This window comes from Erythrolamprus reginae, chromosome 6 (genome assembly GCF_031021105.1).
Source record: "Erythrolamprus reginae isolate rEryReg1 chromosome 6, rEryReg1.hap1, whole genome shotgun sequence".
Taxonomy (NCBI): domain Eukaryota; kingdom Metazoa; phylum Chordata; class Lepidosauria; order Squamata; family Dipsadidae; genus Erythrolamprus; species Erythrolamprus reginae.
The window spans coordinates 23,484,441-23,509,994 of NC_091955.1; the positions used below are offsets into that span (position 1 = coordinate 23,484,441).

The window sequence follows — 25,554 nt, forward strand, 5'->3', positions numbered from 1 at the left end:
GAAGGAAGGAAGGAAGGAAGGAAGGAAGGAAGGAAGGAAGGAAGGAAGGAAGGAAGGAAGGAAGGAAGGAAGGAAGAAAGAAAAAAGGAAAGAAAGAAAATATTTTGATATGGAGCAAATAGAAAGAAACTTAGGTTTCCCCAAGTATAAAAAGAAGGACTCCAATTCTAAAAACCATGTTGCTAGCACAAAGAAATGTGATTAACTAATTAGCTAAAAACTAATAACTTGGCAGTACCTCTCTACTATTCATTTGTGCATATTAGATGTGCAGATAATTATTGTCATTTAATTTACAAAGGTACAGTGGTACTTCTACCTAAGAGTGCCTCTACTTACAAACTTTTGCCTCTTCTCAAGAACCATTTTCCACTTACAAACCCGAGCCTCCGAAACTGTAACCGGAAAAGGCAGGCAGAAGCCTCTGTGAGGCCTCTGCAGGAATCTCCTGGGAGGAAATGGGGCCATAAAAGGTGGGGAGGAGCCTCCATGGGCCCTCTCTAGCAATCTCCTGGGAGGAAACAGGGACTCCACCCTCCCTGTGGTTTCCCCAATCACACACATGAATTGCTTTTACATTGATTCCTATGGGCAAAATTGCTTCTTATTACAAACTTTTCTACTTATGAACCTGGTCATGGAGAGTAGAGGTACCCACTGTATTAGAATAGACTTAGGTGGCTTGAAGTTGTTTTAACTTTTATCCTAGCAAAGATTATGCATGAATAAATGGTCTACTTTGGAATGGAGATGGACTACATCCCATCTAGGCCTTTTCAAACTCTTACATGATTTTTGTATACAAGTCATAATGCCAGAGGTATACAGTAACAGGAAGGTCGAGGCAAATAATGAAATACATATCATGATGTGACAATTATTATTTAAATATTTTATATAATATTTTTATAAAGTTATTAAGTGAGTTCCATGCATCAACTATTCGGTTACTAAAGTCGTATTTCCTGCAGTTGAGTTTAGAGTGGTTTACTTTAAGTTTGTATCTGTTGTGTGCTCGTGTGTTGTTGTAGTTGAAGCTGAAGTAGTCATTGATATCTTGTTCCCCCCCCCAAATCAATCAAGTTACTTTTTTTAAAAAAACAGCATAACTGAGAATCTCTGACCTTCCTGCCAATCAGCTTGAAGCTCTGTTGGGAGAATTGGCACTAGACTTATGGTTGGGGATCACCACAACATCAGGAACTGTATTAAGGGGTCATGGCATTAGAAAGGTTGAGAACCACTGATGTAATACAACTAATGAAGCTTCCAGGATAGGAAGCAAAGGGTCTTGTTTTTCCTTCAAAAATAAAAACCACTTTTGATATACTGTAACCATAGTTCCCTCTAAGCTGAGCAGTGAGCAATCGCTCACTTAAAAATCATCATCAACTCAGAGTTTTCCAAACCTGCCCAGAAGCCGAGAGGGAAAGAGTGAGAGGGAAAGAGAGAGAGAGGAAGAGAGGAAGAGAGAGAAACAGATAGAAAAAAGAGAGGAAGGAAAAGAGAAAGAAAAAGAATGGGAGTAAGGAAGAGAGAAAGAAAATCAAAATCTAGTTTGAAACTAGCTCAACTATTTAAGTGGCATTTTGATATTGATAGAGTTGCCCTATTATGAGCTCACTATTATAGACACACAGTACAGTATTTTATTTTGAAATTCTCTGAGGCAAAACAGGGTGGGTTTTTTATTTATTTATTTGTTTGTTTGCTTGCTTGCTTGCTTGCTTGCTTGCATGCATGCTTGCTTGCTTGCTTGCTTATTCATTCATTCATTCATTCATTCATTCATTCATTCATTCATTTATGTGCCGCCCAGTCCCGAAGGGACTGCCGCTCAGATACTATACTTTTCCGCCCCCCCCCCCCCCACAAAAAAAAAATTAGAGGGAACACTGACCGTAACTATAACTTGGATATCTGAGAATCTTCATAGACAATTTAGGGCATAGCTTCAATTTAAGAACAACTTCCCTTTAGGAATGGCTGTGAGGTTATAAAATATAATCCTCCTCAACTAGAAAAAAATATGCCATTTTGAATCAACCCAGCTTTCCAAATGATTAACATTACCTCCTTTTTAATGATTTTGTTAAGGACAGCCAGCATGTTCAGGAGTGAGTTTAGAGCTTCTTCTTTCATATTTTTCACATCAAATGCACTGTGAAATACATATATTTGAATGATGGTTATACACCAGAACATTCGGAACAACTGTAATGCTTGAACAACATGCTGAGTTAAGAATTTATTACTTCTTAATGGACATATAAATGTTGCCCACATTATAAATTACTCTGCGTATTGTACACTAAAAGTGTTGTCTCTATTATTCAGGAGGAATCTTATGTTAACTACAACATCAATTAACCCCAGCAATTTCTTCTTGAGACATATAAAAACCCAGCTGCTGTGGCCTAGGGGTGGAGCTCTTGCCTCACAATCAGGAGGTTGTGAGTTAAATCCTAAATGGAGGCAGATAAAGGGTCTCCGGCTTGGGCAGGGAGTTGGACTAGGTCAGGGGTTGGCAAAGTTGGCTCTTCTATGACATGTGGACTTCAACTCCCAGAATTCCTTGAGCTAGCATGATTGGATCAGAAATTCTGGGAGTTGAAGTCCACATGTCATAGAAGAGCCAACTTTGCTTACCTCTGGACAATGACCTGCAAGGCCCCTTCCAACTGTGTTAATCTGTTAATTTAAATATAGAAGGACTTTTGTATTCTGGATTAAACAGATTATCATTCTGGGGAGGGTGGGTTGTCATCAGGTTTTTTTAATATGGGGAATTTTTAAATGTTATAAAGTGCCTGGAAACACCTCTGTGTGAGTTTGGCTGCCTTATAATTTTGAAAAATAAACAAATAATCACAGGCCACTTCTACTTGATCTTCTACAGGTAATCCTTGACTTGCTACCACTATGGGGCCCGAAATTTATGTCTCTGAGGGAAACATTTGTTGAGTTTTGTCTCATTTTGCAATCTTTCTTCCCACAGTTGTTAAGATAATAATTGCAGTTGTTCAGTTAACAATACTGTTGTTAAGTGAATCTGGCTTCCCTGTTGACTTTGCTTGTCAGAAAGTCACAAAAACTGATTACAGGATCTCAGGACACTGTCATAAATATGAAGCAGTTGTCAAGCTTCTAAATTTTGATCACATGATCATGGGGATGCTGCAAGTGTGAGAAATGGTCACAACTCACTTATTTTTCGGTGCCATTGTAACTTTGAGCAGTCACTAAATGAACTGTTGTAAGTAAAGGACTTCCTGTACTTTACACTGGCAAGCTTTTGCCACCAATCCTTCTAACTGGAGAGGCTGAACTTTGTTTTTCATTGAAAGCTGAATATTAAAGATTTGGTTGTATCATGACAGACCCTGTTTTGAGCTGATGAACAGTATGGCTAACCTGAGAGTAGTTTTGAACTCTTTCCCATCCAGGCCCTTTGGAATGTGAACAGTTGGCGGGAGCAGGTGTGCACCACACTCATCTACAGCGGCTGCTGTTCTAATAGAAGGTTTCAAAGACAAAATGCTTTTCATATGCGTCTCCAAAAACCTATCTGTTTTGATGACTTCATTGACATCTCCCTTTCCAACTTCTTCAAGACTTTGGAGTTCCACATTGGTTTGTGTAAGTTCAGCTTTCTCTGCTCCACAGGGTATAATACCGAGGTCTTGCACTGGAGTTACACCTGGAAATGACAACAGAACACAGCCCGTCTCCACAGTGAAGACAAATTATGCTTGTTTTCCTCAAACCAGTGGCCTTCAGATCTGTTGGGATTACAAGCCTCAAAATCCAATTTATGGAAAGTTGATTCTGCTAGTTATACTTGGGGATTGGGGATTGCCACATTTTCAAATATCTGTTCAGATTTCTGGGGGAAACAACACATTTAGCTCAAAAATTATTCGTTTAGTTCAAAATTTTAGCATTGTTTTTTAATAGAAAATGGACAGTTTTTACATTTTTGTTGCCTAGTATATAATATGGAATAATCCCCTTATTGTTGGAGCTATGTAAAAGTCAGATAGATGGGTTGCACCTACATTGAAAATGTGTTGGTAGAAATGTTTCAAGTTAGAGGGATCACAGTACTTGATTAAAGCAGCTTGGATTTTCCCAACTGCTACAAGAAAGATGATGTAGTTCCATTAATGCAGGAGGGTCAAACTCACGTAGTCACAGCAGTGTCACTAGACCAATAGGGACTTTTTCCCCCTTTGTAAACTGAGCGCTGGCATGGCCAGAGTGTAATACATCTTGTGGGCAGGAGGTTTGACAGCCCTGCATTAATGAATCAAAGCATCATGTCCTTGTTGTAACTCCCTGTGCTTATTCTCCCACATTCTGAAAAAACACTTCTTTGGTTGATATTTTTAAGTATACACTCTTTAAGTATATATTTAATATGCAGCATATTTTTAAATACACCCATACTCTTTTAAATTAATTCAATTCCAGTTATTTCAACTACATATACTGTTGTAATTATTCAAGCTAAATTTGCCACTGACATCCTTTATATGGTCAATCTTTCTTTTGACAATTCAGAAAGAAGAAGAAAGAACTTTAGGGCAAGTTAGAAACATAGAAACATAGAAGACTGACGGCAGAAAAAGACCCCATGGTCCATCTAATCTGCCCTTATACTATTTCCTGTATTTTATCTTACAATGGATATATGTTTATCCCAGGCATGTTTAAATTCAGTTACTGTGGATTTACCAACCACGTCTGCTGGAAGTTTGTTCCAAGGATCTACTACTCTTTCAGTGAAATAATAATTTCTCACGTTGCTTTTGATCTTTCCCCCAACTAACTTCAGATTGTGTCCCCTTGTTCTTGTGTTCACTTTCCTATTAAAAACACTTCCCTCCTGAACCTTATTTAACCCTTTAACATATTAAATGTTTCGATCATGTCCCCCCTTTTCCTTCTGTCCTCCAGACTATACAGATTGAGTTCGTTAAGTCTTTCCTGATAGGTTTTATGCTTAAGACCTTCCACCATTCTTGTAGCCCGTCTTTTGACCCGTTCAATTTTGTCAATAACTTTTTGTAGGTGAGGTCTCCAGAACTGAACACAGTACTCCAAATGTGGTCTCACCAGCGCTCTATAAGGGGATCACGATCTCCCTCTTCCTGCTTGTTATACCTCTAGCTATGCAGCCAAGCATCCTACTTGCTTTTCCTACCGCCCAACCACACCGCTCACCCATTTTGAGACTATCAGAAATCACTACCCCTAAATCCTTCTCTTCTGAAGTTTTTGCTAACACAGAACTGCCAATGCAATACTCAGATTGAGGATTCCTTTTCCCCAAGTAAAGTTGTTAATTTATATTGACTAAATTAATTTAGTCAATATATTGTCAATTTATGTGAATTTACCTAGCAATGTTAAAATCTAGCCAATCTAGTTTCTACCGTAATATTCCTTCTAAATTGAAATAGGAATTTGATAACTTATTCTACTTAAGGATCTGGTTTAAACTTGATGAGTGAGATTTCTGTGAATTAAGAAAAGGATAGATAGTAAACTAAATCCAGAAATGTTTTAATACTTTCCATAATCTGCAGCAATATATAAAAATATTTTTCCATCTAGCTAGCTGATGAGGCCAGAAGAAGGCCGAAATAAATCTATCCTAGTCTCCCTTAATTTTCAAATTTCAGCAAAAACATGTGACACACACATATATATATATACAGTATATGGGAATTTCTGCCATTACCTTCATATGTCAAACACTTCCAATATGGTTTATGTGCAGTTCTCACATTCTCAATTGATTCCCTTGCACTAAAAAAGATCAAATGGGATGCATATTCTTTGAATATATATTTTATTTATTTTATTTATTATTTATTATTTAGATTTGTATGCCGCCCCTCTCCGCAGACCTCTATATTTTTAAATATAATAATCTGTATAAGTGTTATTTGCAATGATACATGGCAGAAAAACCTGAGGCTATGGTATCTAAAATAAACTTAAAATTATGAAAGCAAAATAAAGTACATATATCAATATTCACAATCTCATCTGGTTGAATATGATATTTTTCTACCATTCTTTGTAATTCCCAGGATTTTATAATATGTAGACACTTCAAAAATAAATCTACCTCTTTTGTTGAAAAAAAATATTTCATATAAGACCGTGATGGTGAACCTATGGCGCGGGGAGCTATATCTGAGGACACACCAGACTGCTAGGTTTCAGCTCCAGAGCGCATGCGCCCGCTGGTCAGCTGATTTTTGGTCTTAGGAGAGGTAGTTTCGCCCTCCTGGCTTCAGGAAAGCTTCGCTGAAACCCGGGAAACAAAAAACAAAAAGAAGGGGAGGGGGCGAGGAGGGCTCTGTGAGGGAGGGGGAACGCTGAAACTAAATTGCCACCTTTTTTCAGCTGCAGCCAAAAAGCGGGGTTAAAAAGAAGGGGAGGGGGCGAGGAGGGCTCTGTGAGGGAGGGGGAGCGTTGAAGCTAAATTGCCACCTTTTTTCAGCTGCAGCCAAAAAGGGGGTTAAAAAGAAGGGGAGGGGCCTGGGGAGGGCGAAAACAGCTTCCCCCCCCCAGGCCCTCTGGAGATCAGAAACGGCCTGTTTCCCAACTTCTGGTAGGCCCAATAAGCTCATGTTTCACCCTCCCCAGGCTCCAAAGGCTTCCCCAGAGCCGGAGGGTGGGTAAAAACACACTCCTCCATCCCCCCAGAGGCTCTCTGGAAGCCAAAAATACCCTCCTAGAGCCTCCTGGCCAACACACACATGCATGCTGGAGCTGGGCTAGGGCAAGAGCTCACCTGCCAGCAGATATGGCTCCACGTGTCACCTATGGCACCCGTGCCATAGGATCGCCACCCCGGCCAAAACTTTATGTCATTTATCAAGAGAGTGAAAGTCAGTAGAAATTCCCATTCTTTAGAGCAACATTTCTATATGAGCTTCTGTCTTGGTCACCCAAATTTTAAAGCACGCCAGTTGGGGAATACTGGAAAATGAAGCAACAAATCTTCAAGCTGTCAAGATTGAGAAACACTGGTTTGAAGTTATGGTGGCCCATATGAAATCTTCAAATTAAAATAAATATATAACCTATCCATGTCATAATTGTATACCATTGTTCAACAGATTCCTCACTGAGCAATGATTTTTTGGATGGAACAATACAACACAGTTTATAGGCCAAGCACCAAAAGAACAGGTACACGAAATGTACATCCAATCTCTCCTCTCTAAAAACTTCACGGATGTGTCTGCTACAAGTCAACCTACATAAAACGGTTAGAAGGTGCATTTAAATGCAGGGCTTGGATAGACAGTAAAACCTAATTGTATGCTGGACTTTGCACTTTTGCCAATAGAGGAATCCTATGTACAGACATGCACACAGAGAAATTTTAAAAAGTTCAGATGGTAGTTTCAATTGTATGATCACCATTTTGGCTTTTTTCTTTTTTGACAATCCCTTAATGGAAATAATTTTGTAAGATTGTCCCATCCACAGTCTTCTTTAGAACTGGCCTTTTGCCAATGCAGTTCTATCTTTTTAGTTATTACATGCCTACAGACATGAACATTGTCATACATGTACCTCAAACATGGCATCATTTCACCAGACAAAGGAGGTAAAGGATCTCCAAGCAAAGCTTTTAGAGTCATGCAGACTGATTCAGAGAGTGACCGTAAGTGATATCCACCCTAAATAAAAACAGATACAAAATATAAAGGAGCATACAAAATTCCAAGCAAAGATTGTAAGCAAACAACATCATCTGCGTGTTAAATTACAAGAAAATAAACAAGTAGAATTCATAAGCACCAGCTAGTCTCCAAGCATATAATCTTTTCCCCCTTTTTTCTGATTTTGTATTTCAACTTTGGAAATAAATAAAAAATATTAGGAAAAAGGTACCAAAAATTAATAAAATCTCATTTCATAAAGAAAGAAGTGATATAATTGTAAGAATTGTATTATCTCAATATTCCAAACCTCAAATGTTTTTATGATCTCTGGAATGGCCTATGGGGCCTCGTTGCCAAGCACACCAAGTAAGGTCACATGCCTGTGAATGGGAAAATGGCCATTGGAACTTCAAATTCAGGTTGTAAGTATTCCTCTGGTAGGCTCACTGGAACTTTAATTGGTTGCTAAGTGATATATTATAAGTCGAGGACTACCTATATTCTTAGGCTAGTGTCAATATGTGAATATTCATAATTCTAGAAAAATTTAAACAGTAACTACAATGAAAAAGTTGATAATATTTATTGAATTGGAAATCAGATTGTAATAGAAACCATACCTCTAAAACTGCACACAACTTTCCATGAGCTAAATTCATTAGAAAATGGGTAAGATGGGAAAAGCATTCTGGAGTTGCTTTCATCTGCCCCTAAAACCAAAACAAACAGGAACGAAGTTGGATTTTTATTTTTTATTTTAAAAAAGGCCTGTTTTCATGGGGAAAAAAGAAAGAAAAACAATATTTAGAAAAGAGCTTACCTCTGGATCGCCTATGCCAGAGTCATATCCAGCAGAAATCAACACAAGTTCTGGATCAAACTACAGTTGAGGGGGAAAAAATCAACACAGCGTTTATATTATAGTACAGTGTTCCCTCAACTTTCACGGGGGATGCGTTCTGAGACCGCCCGCAAAAGTTGAATTTCCGCAAAGTAGAGATGCGGAAGTAAATACAGTACTCCCTCACCTATCGCTGGTGTTACGTTCCAGACCTGGCCGCGATAGGTGAAATCCGCGATGGGGAATTTATCGACTGATAGTACTTATTTAAGTATTTATATTGTAATTGTTTGGTAAGTTTTCATTGTTTTAAGTGTTTATAAACCCTTCCCACACAGTATTTATTTTAGATACAGTATTTAAATACAGTATTTACAATTTTAGATTTTTATTTTTATTTTTGAAAAACCTGCCGATCGAGTTCGGCCGGCTGTTTAAATCTGCCCATCGACTTCCTCAGAAACCTGCGATGAAGTGAAGCCGCAGTAGGTGAAGCGCGGTATAGCGAGGGACTACTGTACACCATTTTTGGCTATGAACAGTATCACAATCCTTCCCTTAACACTTTAAATCCCTAAATTACAATTTCCCATTCCCTTAGCAACCATTTAGATTATTACTCACCATGTTTATTAATTAAAGTTTATTAACAAAAAATATTTATTAAAGGTGGACGAAAGTTTGGCGATGACATATGATGTCATTGGGTGGGGAAAAACATGGTACAGTATAGGGAAAAACCACGAAGTATTTTTTAATTAATATTTTTGAAAAACCGTGGTATAGACTTTCCGCGAAGTTTGAACCCGCGAAAATCGAGGGAACACTGTATAATGTACACATCTATAAAGATGTTGTGAGTTGTAATTTAACAAGATCTGGAAAGTCACAGGTTCTGCAATAAGCATCCAACTACTTACTTTCTAAAATAAATCAAGATTTGATTTCTGATCTACTGTTTCCCTTTCCAATTTTTCATAAAACCTTTGAGCAGTGTTTCTCAACCTCAGCTACTTTAAAATGTGTGGAATTCCCAGAATTCCCCAGACAATTGAAAAATGCTGACTGAAAGCAACCCACAAGAGTTCCCTGCATCGCTGCCTTTTTGCTAGGAAGAATTTGCATGCGAATAATCTCTCCAGTTGCCCAATGTAGGATATGCAGGAGCAAAATTGTCTAATCAGACCTCACACATTCTTAGTTCTTTACTCATTTGTTTCTTGTCCAGTTCGGTCCCAGTAGCAGTTTTAGCTGCTAGATTTTCCATTCATTTTAAAACCATGGATCTCAAACAGACAAGGAAGAGTGAAGACCAAGGGCATTCTCATTACAGGTAATGAGCTTGAGTTACAACGATTTGTTTACTGACTTAAATTACGGCATCAATTTAAAAAGTGATTTATACTCTTACAGCTGTTGTAACATGGTCATGTGATCAAAATTTGGGAACCAGCATGTGTTTACTATAGTTGTACCATTCTGGGGTCATGTAGATCACTATTTGCAATGTTCCCAGCCTGCCTCTGACAATCAAAGTCAATGGGGGAAGCAGGATTTGCTTAATGATCACGAGATTCCCTGAACAGCCTTGAAAAACAAAATGAGCTGCAGCAACAACCTCCTTGCTGACCAACAGAAATTTTGGCTCCAATTGTGGTTGTAAGTTGAAGACTACCTGGAGCATCTGGGCAGCTACTCCTTTCACACCATTAAGAGATGTCAGAAAATTGGCTCTGTCGTGCAACTGTACAACACTCAGAAGTCTCTTTAAAAAAAGTAAGCCTAGCTGTTCTCATTATGCAGAGATAATTGTAGCACAACAAATCTGGGTAGCTCCTCACGGAAACAAAAAGTTCATGCGTGTATAGGTAGGGATTACTCGTCACTGCTGCTATTGGAGGAGTTGTGTGCTCAGCTCTGGGTGACTGGCGGGGGAGCAGGCACGCCTGCACAAGATTTGCGTGAGACTCTTGTGTGAGGATGCGCACGAGATATTTCACTGATTTTCGACGGTTTTTTGCTGCATGAAAGCAAAAACAAAACAAAACAAAACAAAACTGAAAATCAGCGAAATCTCTCTCGCACGAGCATCCTTGTGCGAGATTTGGCTTCCTGCACATGCACAGAAGTCAAATTTCGCACAGATGCGCATGCGCACCTGCCAGTCACCTGGAGCTGTACGCTCAGCTCCATTTTCCAAATGGCGTCAAGACTAAGATATATCAAAAGTGAAATAAAGCGACTAGGAAAGGATGAATATAATGAGATTCTACACACTGAAAATATAAATAGATTAGGGAAGATAATTACACTGGGTTTGCAGTGATGATTACGCTGGGTTTGCAGCGAAAGACTATTAGTGTGGTTTTTTTTCAATGTAACAGTGTGAGAATGCACTGAAAGATGGATAGATTGGGAGCTACAATGGAGAAACAAAATTTATATTGATATTACAATTTTATTTGGTTTTTTTTAAAGAAAAACTTAGGTGAAGATTATAAACAATGAATTTATAGATAACCATGATTACTATGGTGAAGGTTTGTTTTTCCTTTTTTATATACATTTACTATAAATTAAATGATGTGGTTGGAAGTTGATTATGTCATGAATATGTAATAATATGTAATAATGATGTGGTTGAAAGTTGATTATGGCATGAATATGTAATAATGTAAATTTTAACTGATTGATGTCTAATGAACTGTTATGGCTTGGCCTTCACTTTCTGGTAATGCTATTTTTACGAGGATATTCAGTAAGATCTAGTAGTAGATATGAAGGGGTGATATAAATAATATTGCTTTTTCTTTGCTTCTTTATGTAAATGTTTTTTCTTTTTATGTTAAAAAGGGCAATTAAGCTAGAAATAAGGATTCAGAGATGTATATGAACAAATAAGGACATATGAAAATTGAATTTATTTATTTATTTATTTAATTAGTTATTTATTTTTATTTATTTATTTATTTATTTATTTATTTATTTATTTATTTATTTATTTATTTATTTGATTTTTATACCGCCCTTCTCCTTAGACTCAGGGCAGCTTACAACATGTTAGCAATAGCACTTTTTAACAAGAGCTAGCATATTGCCCCCAAAATCCAGGTCCTCATTTTACCTACCTCGGAAGAATGGAAGGCTGAGTCAACCTTGAGCCGGTGATGAAATCTGAACCACTGACCTACAGATCTAGTCAGCTTCAGTGGCCTGCAGTACAGCACTCTACCTGCTGCGCCACCCCGGCTCTTTGCACAATCTTAGCACTGTTTGAGGTCCCTTTGGCCCCAATGTATTAATGAGTAAAACTACTTGATTAGATGTATTAGCCAATGGCATGGTAAATTTGAACAAGGATGTTGGAAAATTTTATCTTTGATTTTTTTCAGGTGATAAAAGAAAGGAGGCAGCACTTGTGGAAGGATAAATACCAAAAGCAAATGGATAATTATTGTATTATAATGTAGATGGAAGGTATATGATATTGATCATGTTTCTGAGTAGAGAAAAAGAAAAAAAATCCAGGGGAAAAAAAGCTCACCAGTAGGAACCCAATACTGTACATGTGGTATAGTTGCTGTCTTGGTTTTGGGGCCTTCTACCTGCAGATAATCCTAAGAGTGTTTTTTTTAAAGAAGAAATTCTTGTTTTTAAATAGTTGAAGATTATTTTTGATACTATACAAATACTATATCCACAATTAGAGAAAAAGAGTCCAGAATTCAAAAATTACCTCAAAAGCTATTGGAAGCAAGACATGAAGAACTGCAGCCAAATAATCTGAATTTCCCATTCCAACCTGCAAAGCCAAGCATAAAACAAAACAGTTATTTTAAAACTGCCATTAAATAGGCCTATTAGTCCACAAATATCTCAGTGGAAATCGTCTCTGGAGACCATTGTGCTTCGCCAACAAGTTCTAAATTGTATTCAGCAAAGAGTTTTCCAAATCCCCAGGAAGGAAAATTATATGGACATTTTAAAATTTGTATTATGTTCCATCTGACAATATAAAACCTGTATTTTACTTTTTTCTTCACTACCACAGTAATAAAACTGTCATTTTTCTTAAAAATCCGTGCTACAAATAATTTTTTTTATAAACAGTAGAGTAAAAAAATGAGTTTTTATTAAATTACAGTATTTCAGTGGAAACCAGGCTTCCCTGTGCATAATTCATCAACTGCATATTATTATTATTTATTGGATTTGTATGCCGCCCCTCTCTGCAGACTCGAGAACACAAATCTTTTCTAATTACATGATGAGTTCTGAGCTGATTGCAAATATGTACATTAGGTGTGTAAGTGGAATTAAAAACAAAATTTCATCAAATGCATGACTACTAGAGTTTAACAACTATTTATATGACTATTAAATAATATTTACCTGATTCCAAGGGACATTTATGTTGAATCCTCTTCCCTTCCCCTGACCAACTGCATCATAATTAGACTCACGGAGCCAAGGCCAAAAGTTCTGGTGTTCGAACCGATGCCAGGAAAAATAGAGAACACTAACAGGAACAAAGTAGTATTTAATGAAGTTGCTGATACCCAAAACAAGCAAAGTATTCTCAGCAGTGCTTATTCCAGGACAGAACAACTGAACTAAGTCTGAAATCTATGAATTTTCACTATTTAGTTTTCTACAGATTGAATCGATAGGTGTTCTCAAGTGTTTAATTTTGTATAGTTATAGAGCCAGAGTAGTTTTTAATATGCCGCTGAACTAGTTTTCCGCAAAAATGTGACTGTTGGTATGATGCCATCCATTTTGAAAATGAATCTCACAATAACACGTATAGTTTTAATCAGTTGTTTTCATCTTCATTTATCTTTGAGTAGGACCTCATCTATCACTTTCGTTCAACACTGAAGGGAGTTTTACAACAATGTTAAAAACAGACTGTAAGATTTAGGCAAAATTAATATTTGCCTAAAAAGCAAAATTATATTTATTCATTCATTCATTCAATCAATCAATCAATCAATCAGATTTGTATGCTGCCACTCTCCGAGGACTCAGAGCGGCTCACAGCATGAACAAAAACAGAACAATAATATGAATCCAATTAATAATACATTAAAACAATCATTAAATTCTAATTAAATGAAAACACATCAAACCAATCATTCAACAATCATACTGAAAACATTCATTGGTCAGGGGGAAGATCTAAAAACCCAAGCCTGGTGGCAAAGATGAGTTTTTAAATTCTTTCGGAAGGCGAGGAGAGTGGGGGCAATGCGAATCTCTGGAGGGAACTGATTCCAGAGGGCCGGGGCCCCCACAGAGAAGTATCTTCCCCTAGGTCGCGCCAACCGACATTGTTTGGTCGACAGGACCCTAAGGAGACCAACTCTGTGGGACCTCACCGGTCGCTGGGATTCATGCGGCAGAAGGCGGTCTCGGAGATAATCTGGTCCTATGCCATGTAGGGCTTTATAGGTCATAACCTATGGATGATTTCTGGCAGGCCCGGAACAGGGGCTTGTCCTCTTGACCTCTCAGAAGCTTTCGATACCATCAACTATAGTATCCTTCTGCACCGGATAGGGGGGTTGGGAGTGGGAGGCACTGTCCTTCAGAGGTTCTCCTCCTATCTCTCCGGTCGGTTGCAGTCGGTTGCAGTCGGTGTTAGTGGGGGGGTCAAAGGTCGACCTCTAGGTCTCTCCCTTGCGGGGTGCCTCAGGGGTCGGTCCTCTCCCCCCTACTATTTAATATCTACATGAAACCACTGGGTGAGATCATCCAAGGGCATGGGGTGAGGTATCCTCAGTATGCTGACGATACCCAGTTATACATCTCCACCCCATGTCCAGTCAGTGAAACAGTGGAAGTGATGTTCCGGTGGCTGGATACTGTTGGAGTCTGGGTGTCAAAAAGCTCAAAATCTACCCTGACAAGACGGAGTGGCTGTGGATTTTGCCTCCCAAGGACAATCCCATCTGTCCGTCCATTACCCTGGCGGGGGGGGAATATTGACCCCCGCGGAGAGGGTCCACAACTTGGGCATCCCCCTGGATCCACAGTTAACATTGGAACCTCATCTTTCGGCTGTGGCGATGAGGGCGTTTGCCCTATTTGGACAGGGAGTCACTACTCACAGTTGCTCATGCCCTCATCACCTTGAGGTTTGAGTACTGCAACGCTCTCTACATGGAGCTACCTTTGAAAAGTGTTTGGAAACTCCAGATCTTGCAGAATGCTGCTGCGAGAGCTATTGTGGGGCTACCTAGATTCGCCCACGTCTCTTCAACACTCCGTGGCCTGCACTGGCTGCCAATTAGTTTCCGGTCGCAATTCGAAGTGTTGGTAATGACTTATAAAGTCCTACATGGCATCGGACCAGAATACCTCCAGAACCGTCTCCTGCTGCACGAAACCAGTGGCCAATAAGGTCCCACAGAGTTGGCCTTCTCCGGGTCCCGTCGACTGAGCAATGTTGTCTGGCGGGCCCCAGGGGAAGAGCCTTCTCTGTGGCAGCCCCGGCCCTCTGGAATCAAATCCCCCCCAGAGATTAGAACTGCCCCCACCCTCCTTGTCTTTCGTAAATTGCTTAAGACCCACCTATATCACCAGGCATGGGGGAACTGAGATATCCCTAGGCTTATATTGTTTATGTATGGTATGCTTGTGTTGTATGGTTTTAATGATGGGTTTTAGGTGTTTTTTAAATATTAGATTTATTACATTGTTACTATTGTTGTTGTGAGCTGCCCCTAGTCTGTGGAGAGGGACAACATACAAATCTAATAATAAATAAATAAGTAATAATAACCAACACTTTGAATTGTGCCCGAAAACAGATCGGTAGCCAATGCAGTCTGTGGAGTGATGGTGAGATATGGGCATTTCTTGGAAGGCCCAAGACTCCTCGCGCGGCTGCATTTTGGACGAGTAGAAGTTTCCGAACACTCTTCAAAGGTAGCCCCATGTAGAGAGCATTGCAATAGTCGAACCTCGAGGAGATAAGGGCATGAGTGACTGTGAGCAAAGACTCCCTGTCCAAATAGGGCTGCAAATGGTGCACCAGGTAGACCTGGGCAAACAACCCTCTCACCACAGCCGAAAGATGATGTTCTAAAGTTAGCTGTGGATCGAGGAGGATGACCAAATTGCGAACCCTCTCCGCGGGGATCAATAATTCCCCACCCCCAGGGTGATGGACGGACAGATGGACGAGTCCTTGGGAGGCAGTACCCAAAGTCACTCCATCTTGTCTGGATTGAGTCTGAGCCTGTTGGCACCCATCCAGACCCTGACAGCCTCCAGATACCGGCACATTACTTCCACTGCTTCGCTGAGTGGACATGGGGTGGAGATATACAGCTGAGTGTCATCGGCATACTGATGGTAACTCACCCCATGCCCTTGGATTATCTCACCCAGTGGTTTCATGTAGATATTAAACAGCAGAGGGGAGAGAACCGACCCCTGAGGAACCCCACAAGGTAGGAACCTAGGAGTCGACCTCTGTCCCCCTGCTAACACCGACTGTGACCGACCAGACAGGTAAGAGGAGAACCACCGTAAAACGGTGCCTCCCACTCCCAACCCCTCCAGTCGGTGCAGAAGGATACCATGGTCAATGGTATCGAAAGCCGCTGAGAGGTCAAGAAGCACCAGGACAGAGGATAAACCATTGTCCCGGGCCCACCAGAAATCATCCATCAACGCAACCAAAGCAGTTTCCGTGCTGTAGCTGGATCTGAATCTTGACTGCTGAAGGCCTATATAATCAGCTTCTTCCAAGGACCCCTGGAGCTGGAGCGACACCACCTTCTCCACAACCTTCCCCATAAAGGGAAGGTTGGAGACAGGACGATAGTTGTTGAATACGGCTGGGTCAGGGAAGGTTTCTTGAGGAGGGGCCGCACAAGTGCCTCCTTGTACGGAGCCAGAAAGGACCCCTCCCCAAAGAAGTGTTGGTAATCTCCTGGACCCAGCTCCGTGTCACCTCATTGCTGGCCGAGATCACCCAGGAAGGACATGGGTCCAGCAAGCAGGTGGCAGAACTCACAGCTCCAATGGCCTTGTCCACTTCATTAGGTGTCACCAGGTCAAACTCGCTCCAAACAGATGGACTAAGATGGGCTCCTGTCACCTTGACTGACTCATTGTCAGCCAACTCTGCACTCCAATTTGGGTCAAGGTCAGTCTGGATCTGAGCGATTTTGTCTGCGAAAAACTTACTAAAAGTTTCGGCACTACCCTACAAGGGCTCCCCAACTCCCCCCGATTAAGAAGGGAGCGAGTCATCCTGAACAGGGCGGATGGGCGAGATTCAGGCTGACATTGTAATAATTGTAAATAATTGTGCAGTGAAAGCTATCAAAACCTACGAGACCGCCTTCTGCCGCACGAATCCCAGCGACCGGTTAGGTCCCACAGACTGGGCCTCCTCCGGGTCCCGTCAACAAAACAATGTCGTTTGGTGGGGCCTGGGGGAAAAGCCTTCTCTGTGGCGGCCCCGGCCCTCTGGAACCAACTCCCCCCAGAGATTAGAATTGTCCCCACCCTCCTTGTCTTTTGTTAGCTCCTTAAAACCCACCTCTGCCATCAGGCATGGGGGAACTGAGATATTCTTTCCCCCTAGGCCTTTACAATTCATGTATGGAATGTTTGTATGTATGGATGTTTGGGTTTACAATAAGGGTTTTTCAGTTGTTTTAGTATTGGATTTACATGCTGTTTTTTGTTACTGTTGTTAGCCGCCCCGAATCTACGGAGAGGGGCGGCATACAAATCCAATAAATAAATAAATAAATATCTTGAGGTCTGCTGTTTGCTACTAAAGTTCATTGGTAATTTATTTCCAAAATAAAACTTTTTTAAACTCATGCAGTACTCAGGTTTGCTGCACCATCTCCAAAAACAAGTAATAGACGAACCTTGGGTCATCATCAAATGCATACTGAATTCCTTGTCCATGATGTATATCCCAGTCAACAATGAGGATCCTGCAGAAACCAACAGCAGCATTCATTAAAAGGTAAGACCTCCTAGAATTTGTGATTTTGAATTGATATACTCCACCTTTGCAAGCCATAATTTCTTTGAGCATATTTTGCTGCAATAGCAACATTATTGAAGATACAAAATCCATTTGCTTCACTTCTTTGACTGTGATGACCTGGAGGCCTGCAACCAAGTATGATTGAATCAGTTAACTATAAACTGTACCAAAGAACATTTACTTGGAAAACATCTCAATTTGGTTACCTTATTAGAGTCAAACCATTACGGGCCTTTCCCGACATCACAGCATCTACCAATTGTAGTGTTGCTCCCACAGCCAGTTTGGCACAATGATATGTTGTCTGAAGAACAGAAGAAGTTCATGATTCCAAGACTCTACTGCAGTTTCTGAGAAGAATGAAGGAAGACTGGAGAGGTTGGAACAGGTTGGTACTCTGCAACACTGAAATTCCCCTCATTCAAGCATTGGATATTAGAACTGTAATTCAAAACAGGAGTTTCCAACCTTGGCAACTTTAGGACTTCAACTCCCAGAATTACTCCTCCTTTGCTGGCTAAGGAATTCTGGGAGTTAAAGTCCGTAAGTCTTAAAAGTTGGCAAGGTTGGAGACCCCTGATTCAAAGAATCACTCAGCAGTCACCTCCTCTCAATTTACATTGTAAGGAATTGAACTAAGAAAGTAGGAATTTGGGGAGATGGGTAGAAGGATAGGTCTGGAGAAAGTATGGAATCTTGGCCATAAGAAAAGCTCCACCTGTTCAGAGGGACAAGTTTATGAAACATAGAAACATAGAAGACTGACGGCAGAAAAAGACCTCACGGTCCATCTAGTCTGCCCTTATACTATTTCCTGTATTTTATCTTAGGATGGATATATGTTTATCCCAGGCATGTTTAAATTCAGTTACTGTGGATTTATCTACCATGTCTGCTGGAAGTTTGTTCCAAGGATCTACTACCCTTTCAGGAAAATAATATTTTCTCATGTTGCTTTTGATCTTTTCCCCAACTAACTTCAGATTGTGTCCCCTTGTTCTTGTGTTCACTTTCCTATTAAAAACACTTCCCTCCTGGACCTTATTTAACCCTTCAACATATTTAAATGTCTCGATCATGCGCCCCCCCCCCCTTTTCCTTCTGTCCTCCAGACTCTACAGATTGAGTTCATTAAGTCTTTCCTGATACGTTTTATGCTTAAGACTTTCCACCATTCTTGTAGCCCGTCTTTGGACCCGTTCAATTTTGTCAATATATTTTTGTAGGTGAGGTCTCCAGAACTGAACACAGTATTCCAAATGTGGTCTCATCAGCACTCTATTTAGCGGGGTCATAATCTCCCTCTTCCTGCTTGTTATACCTCTAGCTATGCAGCCAAGCATCCTATTTGCTTTCCCTACCGCCTGACTACATTGTTCACCCATTTTGAAACTGTCAGAAATCACTACCCCTAAATCCTTCTCTTCTGAAGTTTTTGCTAACACAGAACTGCCAATACAATACTCAGATTGAGGATTCCTTTTCCCCAAGTGCATTATTTTACATTTGGAAACATTAAACTGCAGTTTCCATTGCAGACCCCTCCAGGAATATCAACCCTATTGCACACTTTAGAGTCATCGGCAAATAGGCAAACCTTCCCTACCAAACCTTCCCCTATGTCACTCACAAACATATTAAAAAGAATAGGACCCAGAACAGACCTTTGTGGCACACCGCTTATAACCTGTCTCTGCTCAGAATACTCGCCATTAACAATAACCCTCTGATGTCTACGCTTCAGCCAGCTGCAAATTCATTGAACTATCCAGGGATTAAGTCCAATCTTCACTAATTTATCTATCAGTTCTTTAAGTGGAATATTTAATTCCAGGCAAAGTAAGAGCTGAGAGCCTGTAGAAACATTTTAAAGTTAAGGGTGGACATTGGAAACCCATTTTAAGTTATTTAACAATGGCTAAATTTGGTTCCTTCTGCAAACATTAACTGTGATGTTCAGCATCTTACTCCAGTTGCATAATTTTGGATAGAGAAAAATAGAGGGGGGGGAATCTTTAAATCAGAAAAGGGTGTAGTGGTGATAGCAAAAGCAATAGATCCCTTTTAAGCCTTGCATAGGAAAGCTAAAAAGTCAAAATGACTGCAGCAACCATGTCATCAAAGACTCTACGATTCCTCCAAAATGTTCCTGGATCCTTTAGAAATATTCATGTTAAGAACAAAATGTTTTAATTTTCAACTCTTTGGGTGGAGAGCAGGATTTGGAGAAAAAGGATTATGACTAAGGAATATTATATCTAGGAAGAAATCTTGATTAGGCTCCATACTGGATGAAAATAAACAGCATCATAGTCAGCAGAGACTTTTTGGAGCTCTTCTTTTTCCATTTTCTCAGTGCTCTTCACAATTTCCACATAATCCATACTGGAAAAGAAAAAGAAATATCGTGTCACACATAGACATTACATAGGGTGTGAGCAAGGATCAAATGCTGCTGCCTCTTTTACTCTGCTAATCAGGAATATGGTTGCAGATCGAGTGAGCAGGACAGCTATCTATAGCAAGCCAATTGAGATCTGTGGAAAGATGCCAAACCAATACGTGCCATATTTTGGGGTATAAGACACAACGGAGCATAAAACGCACCTTAGGAGGGAAATAGGGAAACTCTTCCTCTGGCTAGCGTCCTTAGCCAGCACATTATTTTATACTATGGTTAGAGTTTTAAAAACCCCTGTTCATAGAGAGTAACAATGAAAGAGCTTGCAAGCCGATAAGACCTGGGAACATCATTAGCATCTGGTTAGGGTTAAAAATAAATTTATTTAGAGCAAGTAAGAGCAATGAAAAAACCCTGAAAACACTTGGAAAACATTCTTCACAGAGAGAAACAATGAAAGAGCTTGCAAGGTAAGAGCTGGGGAAATTGTTAGCAGCTAGTTAGGGCTGGGGGAAAAGCTACATTCAGTGTATATGACACAGCCAAATTATCAGTCTCTTTTAAGGAGGAAAAAGGAGCGTCTTGTACTCCAAAAATACAGTATATAAACTGGGCTGATTGCTGATTTTGCCCCTAAGCCAAAACTATATTGGGACCATTTCTCAGGAAACGACAATCCCATTTCTTTGGGATGGATGTTTTTTTTAAGTTTAGAACACTAAGTCTAGGATGTATTAGTCTGTAGAGATTCTCAATCATCCAGGTCATTGTTGTCCCAAAGGTGCTTTTTCAGGAGGCAACTGGACATTGTTTTTTCTTTTAAGATGTTTCACTTCTCATCCAAGAAGCTTCATCAGCTCATCTGTGTTGGGAAAACCCTGAGGACACATATAAACCTCCAAATGCTTCAACAACCCATAAATGAATGCAGATTACCTGCTGTCTGCAAGAAATATAAATCCTTCCATTCTCTACTATCTTATCAGAACTGAAGAAGCTTCTTGAATGGGAAGCAAAATGTCTTCAAAAGAAAAAAACGAGAAAGTTCAGTTGCCTTCTAAAAAAAAAAGCACCTTTGAGATCTAGGATGCATTGAACTTAGTAATCCAAAAGAACATCTCTTACTGTTACTTCATTCCTTACTGTGGCTCAGTTCAGCGCAACAATAAACCCTCCAAGTTTAAGAGAAACTTGAACCTGCATAGACACACCATAGGTGCTAAAATGGTATCCTTTAACATTGGCTATTTTTTTTAATACAAAAAGCTTAATTTCATTATAAACATACATAAACAAAACGTCATAAAAACATTGAACATTGAACCATGTGTGGCAGTCCTGATTCTTATTTTCTATTGTGATATTTTATTCCCAGTAGAAATAATCCTGGAACATCGGCTATTTTGTCACCAGGTTTTCATGTTGAATTTTTGGGTTATTGCTCGGTGCAAATAACAATTTCTCTTTTAGGGGGCTAGGACTTAACTTGGACTTTATAAAAACAAATTAAATGTTAAGTGTAAAAGAAACATATACTGAATTTATTCCTCATTATTTCTCCAACAGTGGCTACATTGCCCTAGGAGCATACCTGTGAATCAGCATGATTTCACTCTCAGTTCCTTCTCTGGCAGAGACCGAAATGCATCTTTCAATCAGGTTATAGTGCTGAAGGCGGTCATAGCAGGAGGAAAGCCGTTCAGGGACCTCCAAATTACAGTTTGGGCTAAAAATGAGACCAATATTTAGGTTCCAGTAAAATCCTTAAAAAAATTTGTTACAGCTAAGAAAGAGCTTTTTTTTTCATTACTAGAAAGAGAACAACTGGTGAATGAAGAAATGTGTTCTTTACTTGATAATTAAATACCGCAGATATTAACAAAAAACCTTTTAAACTGGGGGTTTTGTCATGATCTCATGCCTTAGACAGGGGATTGGACTAAAACATTTCCAAAGTCCCTTCCAACTCTATGATTTTATGAAAATAATGGACCAGTATTTCTAAGCCTTGAACAGGTATGGACTTCAACTTCCAGAATTCCCCAGCCATGATGTCAATACATGTTAAATGTTATCAAGGCTGGGAAACACTGCAGTGGAGTAAGGCAGGATGAATACCAGATTTTCTCTTTAATGCATGCAATAGTATCCACAGGAAAGGGGTTTTTATTATTATTATTTATTATTATTTATTGGATTTGTATGCCGCCCCTCTCCGAAGACTCGGGGCGGCTCACAACAGTTATACAAAAACAATATAACAGTGAGACAAATCTAATATTAAAATAAAACATACCTAAAACCCCAACAATTTAAAACCATACAACACATACATACCAAACATAAAATGTAAAAGCCTGGGGGAGGATCTTTCAGTTCCCCCGTGCCTGGCGATAAAGGTGGGTCTTGAGTAATTTGCGAAAGACAAGGAGGGTGGGGCCGTTCTAATCTCTGGGGGGAGTTGATTCCAGAGGGCTGGGGCCGCCACAGAGAGGGCTCTTCCCCTGGGGCCTGCCAAACGACATTGTTTGGTCGACGGGACCCGGAGAAGGCCAACTCTGTGGGACCTTATCGGCCACTGGGATTCATGCGGTAGAAGGCGGTTCCGGATGTATTCTGGTCCAATGCCATGTAGGGCTTTAAAGGTCATTACCAACACTTTGAATTGTGACCGGAAACCAATCGGCAGCCAGTGCAGGCCACGGAGTGTTGCAGAAACGTGGGCGAATCTAGGGAGCCCCACGATGGCTCTCGCGGCCGCGTTCTGCACGATTTGCATCAACATCGAAATCCGTCTCCTTTTGCACAGGCAGAACAATGCGCAAGCATACAAAAGGTACAAGTTTCTGATTACATTGTTCCATTGACCAATATAGGTAACTATAAAAATATATACTTATAATTGAAGTTCTGGCTGTGCCATTGGCTCACCCTTGAATGGCTGCACTGCTAGCAATCATGGTGATCATCATTTGTGACCCTCCCTGCCAGCCTCCCGCAAGGAAAGTCAGAAGGAATGTCACAAGCACTCTGGCATGTTCCCATCCACTGTCTTCTTGCACACCATGTATGCTTTCCTACCTGGGGCTTTGCTGCATTCACACCCACACACCTGCAAGCCAAGATCCTCTCCAACAACTTCTGCACATCATCTACCAAGCCTTCCACAACCAGGCAATCCTGATTCTTTCCTTCTTTCTTTCTTTCTTTCTTCCTTTCTTCCTTCCTTCCTTCCATCCATCCATCCATCTATCTATCTCTCTCTCCCTCTATCTCTCTCTCTCTCCCTCCCTCTCTCTCTATCTGTAATTCCCCTTTATTGCGAAGTAGAGGTTTCTTAAATGAAACAGCAATAACAATAAAAAGTTGTACTTACTCTTCCCAAAGTAGCTTATGGTTGGTCATTTCTCCATCATAAACCAAGGCTGTTCCAGCTGCCATCACTTTGTTTGAAAACACAATGCAAATATCTGGTATGAGGTTTATTAAAGAAACAAAACAGGGAACCAGCAGAATCAAGACATCAATTTTTATTGATAAACTATCATCTGTAAGTATTGATAAACTATCATCAAAGTAAGGCAAAATCCAACCATTATTTTCAGCTCTAATTTGTTTTGCTATCATTCGTTGGTTAAAACAACCATATTTCCCAATAATTGTGTAAGTTTCTGAACTGGAACTAAAGAAAGTTGCTGTGTGCTAACGTCAGGAAGTGTGGATTTAAACTCTCAGCATTCCTCAGCTAGCTTGAGCATCTTGAAACTGCCAAGCTGGAAAAACACTGAATTTGAGCATGTTCCTATCCAGCTGGAAGACATTTAGAAGTTATTCTCAAACTGGCTGGGGAATTTCTGAGGGTTGAAGTCCACACATCTTAACACTACTGAAGCTGAGAAATACTGAGCTAAGAAAGAAAGGTTGGTCCAGAGTGACTTCTGGGATCAGAATCCAGAACCCAGGTCTCTGTTAGAATTAATTAGAATTAACTACTTCTCTACATGTTGACTCTCCTTCCTATGGCAAATAGTAGCCAGAATTCATCCATGGACATATGAAGCTACAGCAATTTGTGAGGATATTTTAATAATGGAAAGTCTTAATTATAGATTCCTTAATCTTCAAGTTTTAAAGAAGATTAAGATTTAGAAGAACTTGAATAACCATAGAACAATAATTTTCTCACTCTCTGGAGATAGACTCAAGATACAGAAGGATCTTGACAGACTTGAACATTGGGCACTGTCTAACAAAATGAAATTCAATGGTGAAAAAAGTAAGGTTCTACATTTAGGTTACGTGGTACGTTGTTCAACAGTAGTAACTGTGAAAGGGATCTTGGAGTCCTAGTGGACAATTATTTAAATAGGAGCCAGCAGTGTGCAGCAGTTGCCAAAAAGGCCAACAGGTTCTAGACTGCATTAATACAGGTATATAATCAAATCGACGGGAAGTGTTAATATCTCTTTATAATGCCTTGATAAGGCCACACTTGGACTACTGCATTCAGTTTTGGTTGCCATGATGTAAAGAGATTGGTGAGACTCTAGAAAGATTCCAGAGAAGAGCGACAAAGGTGATTAGGGGACTGGAGGCTAAAACGTATGAAGAACGGTTGCAGGAACTGGGTATGTCTAGTTTAATGAAAAGAAGGACCAGGGGAGACATGATAGCAGTGTTCCAATATCTCGGGGGTCACCACAAAGAAGGAGTCAACCTATTCTCCAAGGCACCGGAGGGTAGAACAAGAAGCAATGGGTGGAAGCTAAACAAGGAGAGAAATAACTTAGAAGCAAGGATAAATTTCCTAACAGTTAGAACAATTAATCAATGGAACAGCTTGCCTCCAGAAGTTGTGAATGCTCCAACATTGGAAGTTTTTAAGGTCTTGGATAACATTCATTCATTCATTCATTCATTCATTCATTCATTCATTCATTCATTCATTCATTCATTCATTCATTCATTCATTTAGTCCAATACATAATACACATTGAAGAGAATAGATATGTAGTAATATACATAAAGAAAAGAATAAAAGAAAAGGTGTAAAAGTATAGGTGAACATATTTCAAAGGAAGAAAAGATAAATGAGATAAGGAGAGACAATTGGACAGGGGACGGAAGGCACACTGGTGCCACTTATGCACGCCCATTACTGAAAACACAGTCACCTGAAATTAGGCGATCGGAGCTGGCAAGTAAGATCTCAAAAGAATCTCTCCTTTGCAATTATATTCCAAATTTAATGTCAGCTTACTAGACGCCTCACTCTTAGAAGAGCCTCCCAAACTCATATTACAGGGGGAAATATCAAAACCGTATTTTTAAAAAACAACAACAACCCTTTCCTACCTTCTTTGCAGCCTCTGCTAAACTCTGCCGCTCGGCAAAGGGAGGAAGGAGAGGACAATCTGCGATGTCTTATTGGTTGGAATGTGTACACAGAACGTTTCTTCGGACCAATCGCGAAAAGCAGTGTAAAGAAGGCGGGGAACATCAACCTGCCACACAAACGTTCAATTCCCGCCCTTTTCTACGCTTTTCCATTTCTGATTGGATAATCCTCTTTGCCAGTAATAGCAAATAGAAT

The 25,554-nt window shown here is 40.0% G+C and overlaps 1 protein-coding gene across 5 annotated transcripts in view; it reads right to left on the reverse strand.

Annotated features, from left to right (window-relative positions):
- Window positions 1–25,397, reverse strand: part of LOC139169360 (polyamine deacetylase HDAC10-like) — a 61,219-nt gene extending 35,822 nt beyond the window's left edge. For 3 of the 5 annotated variants that reach the window (XR_011559453.1, XM_070755391.1, XM_070755389.1), the window contains exons 1-15: window positions 25,317–25,397; window positions 23,338–23,404; window positions 21,553–21,687; window positions 19,849–19,945; window positions 17,767–17,864; window positions 17,581–17,685; window positions 17,436–17,504; window positions 12,928–13,054; window positions 12,272–12,337; window positions 8,515–8,574; window positions 8,315–8,404; window positions 7,603–7,709; window positions 5,747–5,814; window positions 3,415–3,700; window positions 2,074–2,161 (exon numbers count right to left, since the gene is read on the reverse strand). Coding sequence is in view for 4 of the 5 variants with exons in the window: in XM_070755391.1 (XP_070611492.1) it covers window positions 2,074–2,161; window positions 3,415–3,700; window positions 5,747–5,814; window positions 7,603–7,709; window positions 8,315–8,404; window positions 8,515–8,574; window positions 12,272–12,337; window positions 12,928–13,054; window positions 17,436–17,504; window positions 17,581–17,685; window positions 17,767–17,864; window positions 19,849–19,945; window positions 21,553–21,687; window positions 23,338–23,402 (1,461 nt within the window). In the remaining variant the exon portion in view is untranslated. Of the gene's footprint in view, window positions 1–2,073; window positions 2,162–3,414; window positions 3,701–5,746; window positions 5,815–7,602; window positions 7,710–8,314; window positions 8,405–8,514; window positions 8,575–12,271; window positions 12,338–12,927; window positions 13,055–17,435; window positions 17,505–17,580; window positions 17,686–17,766; window positions 17,911–19,848; window positions 19,946–21,552; window positions 21,688–23,337; window positions 23,432–25,316 lie in introns of those variants that run through there. The other 2 variants (XM_070755390.1, XM_070755392.1) reach the window with 2 other exon arrangements.
- Window positions 25,398–25,554: the final 157 nt, after the last annotated feature.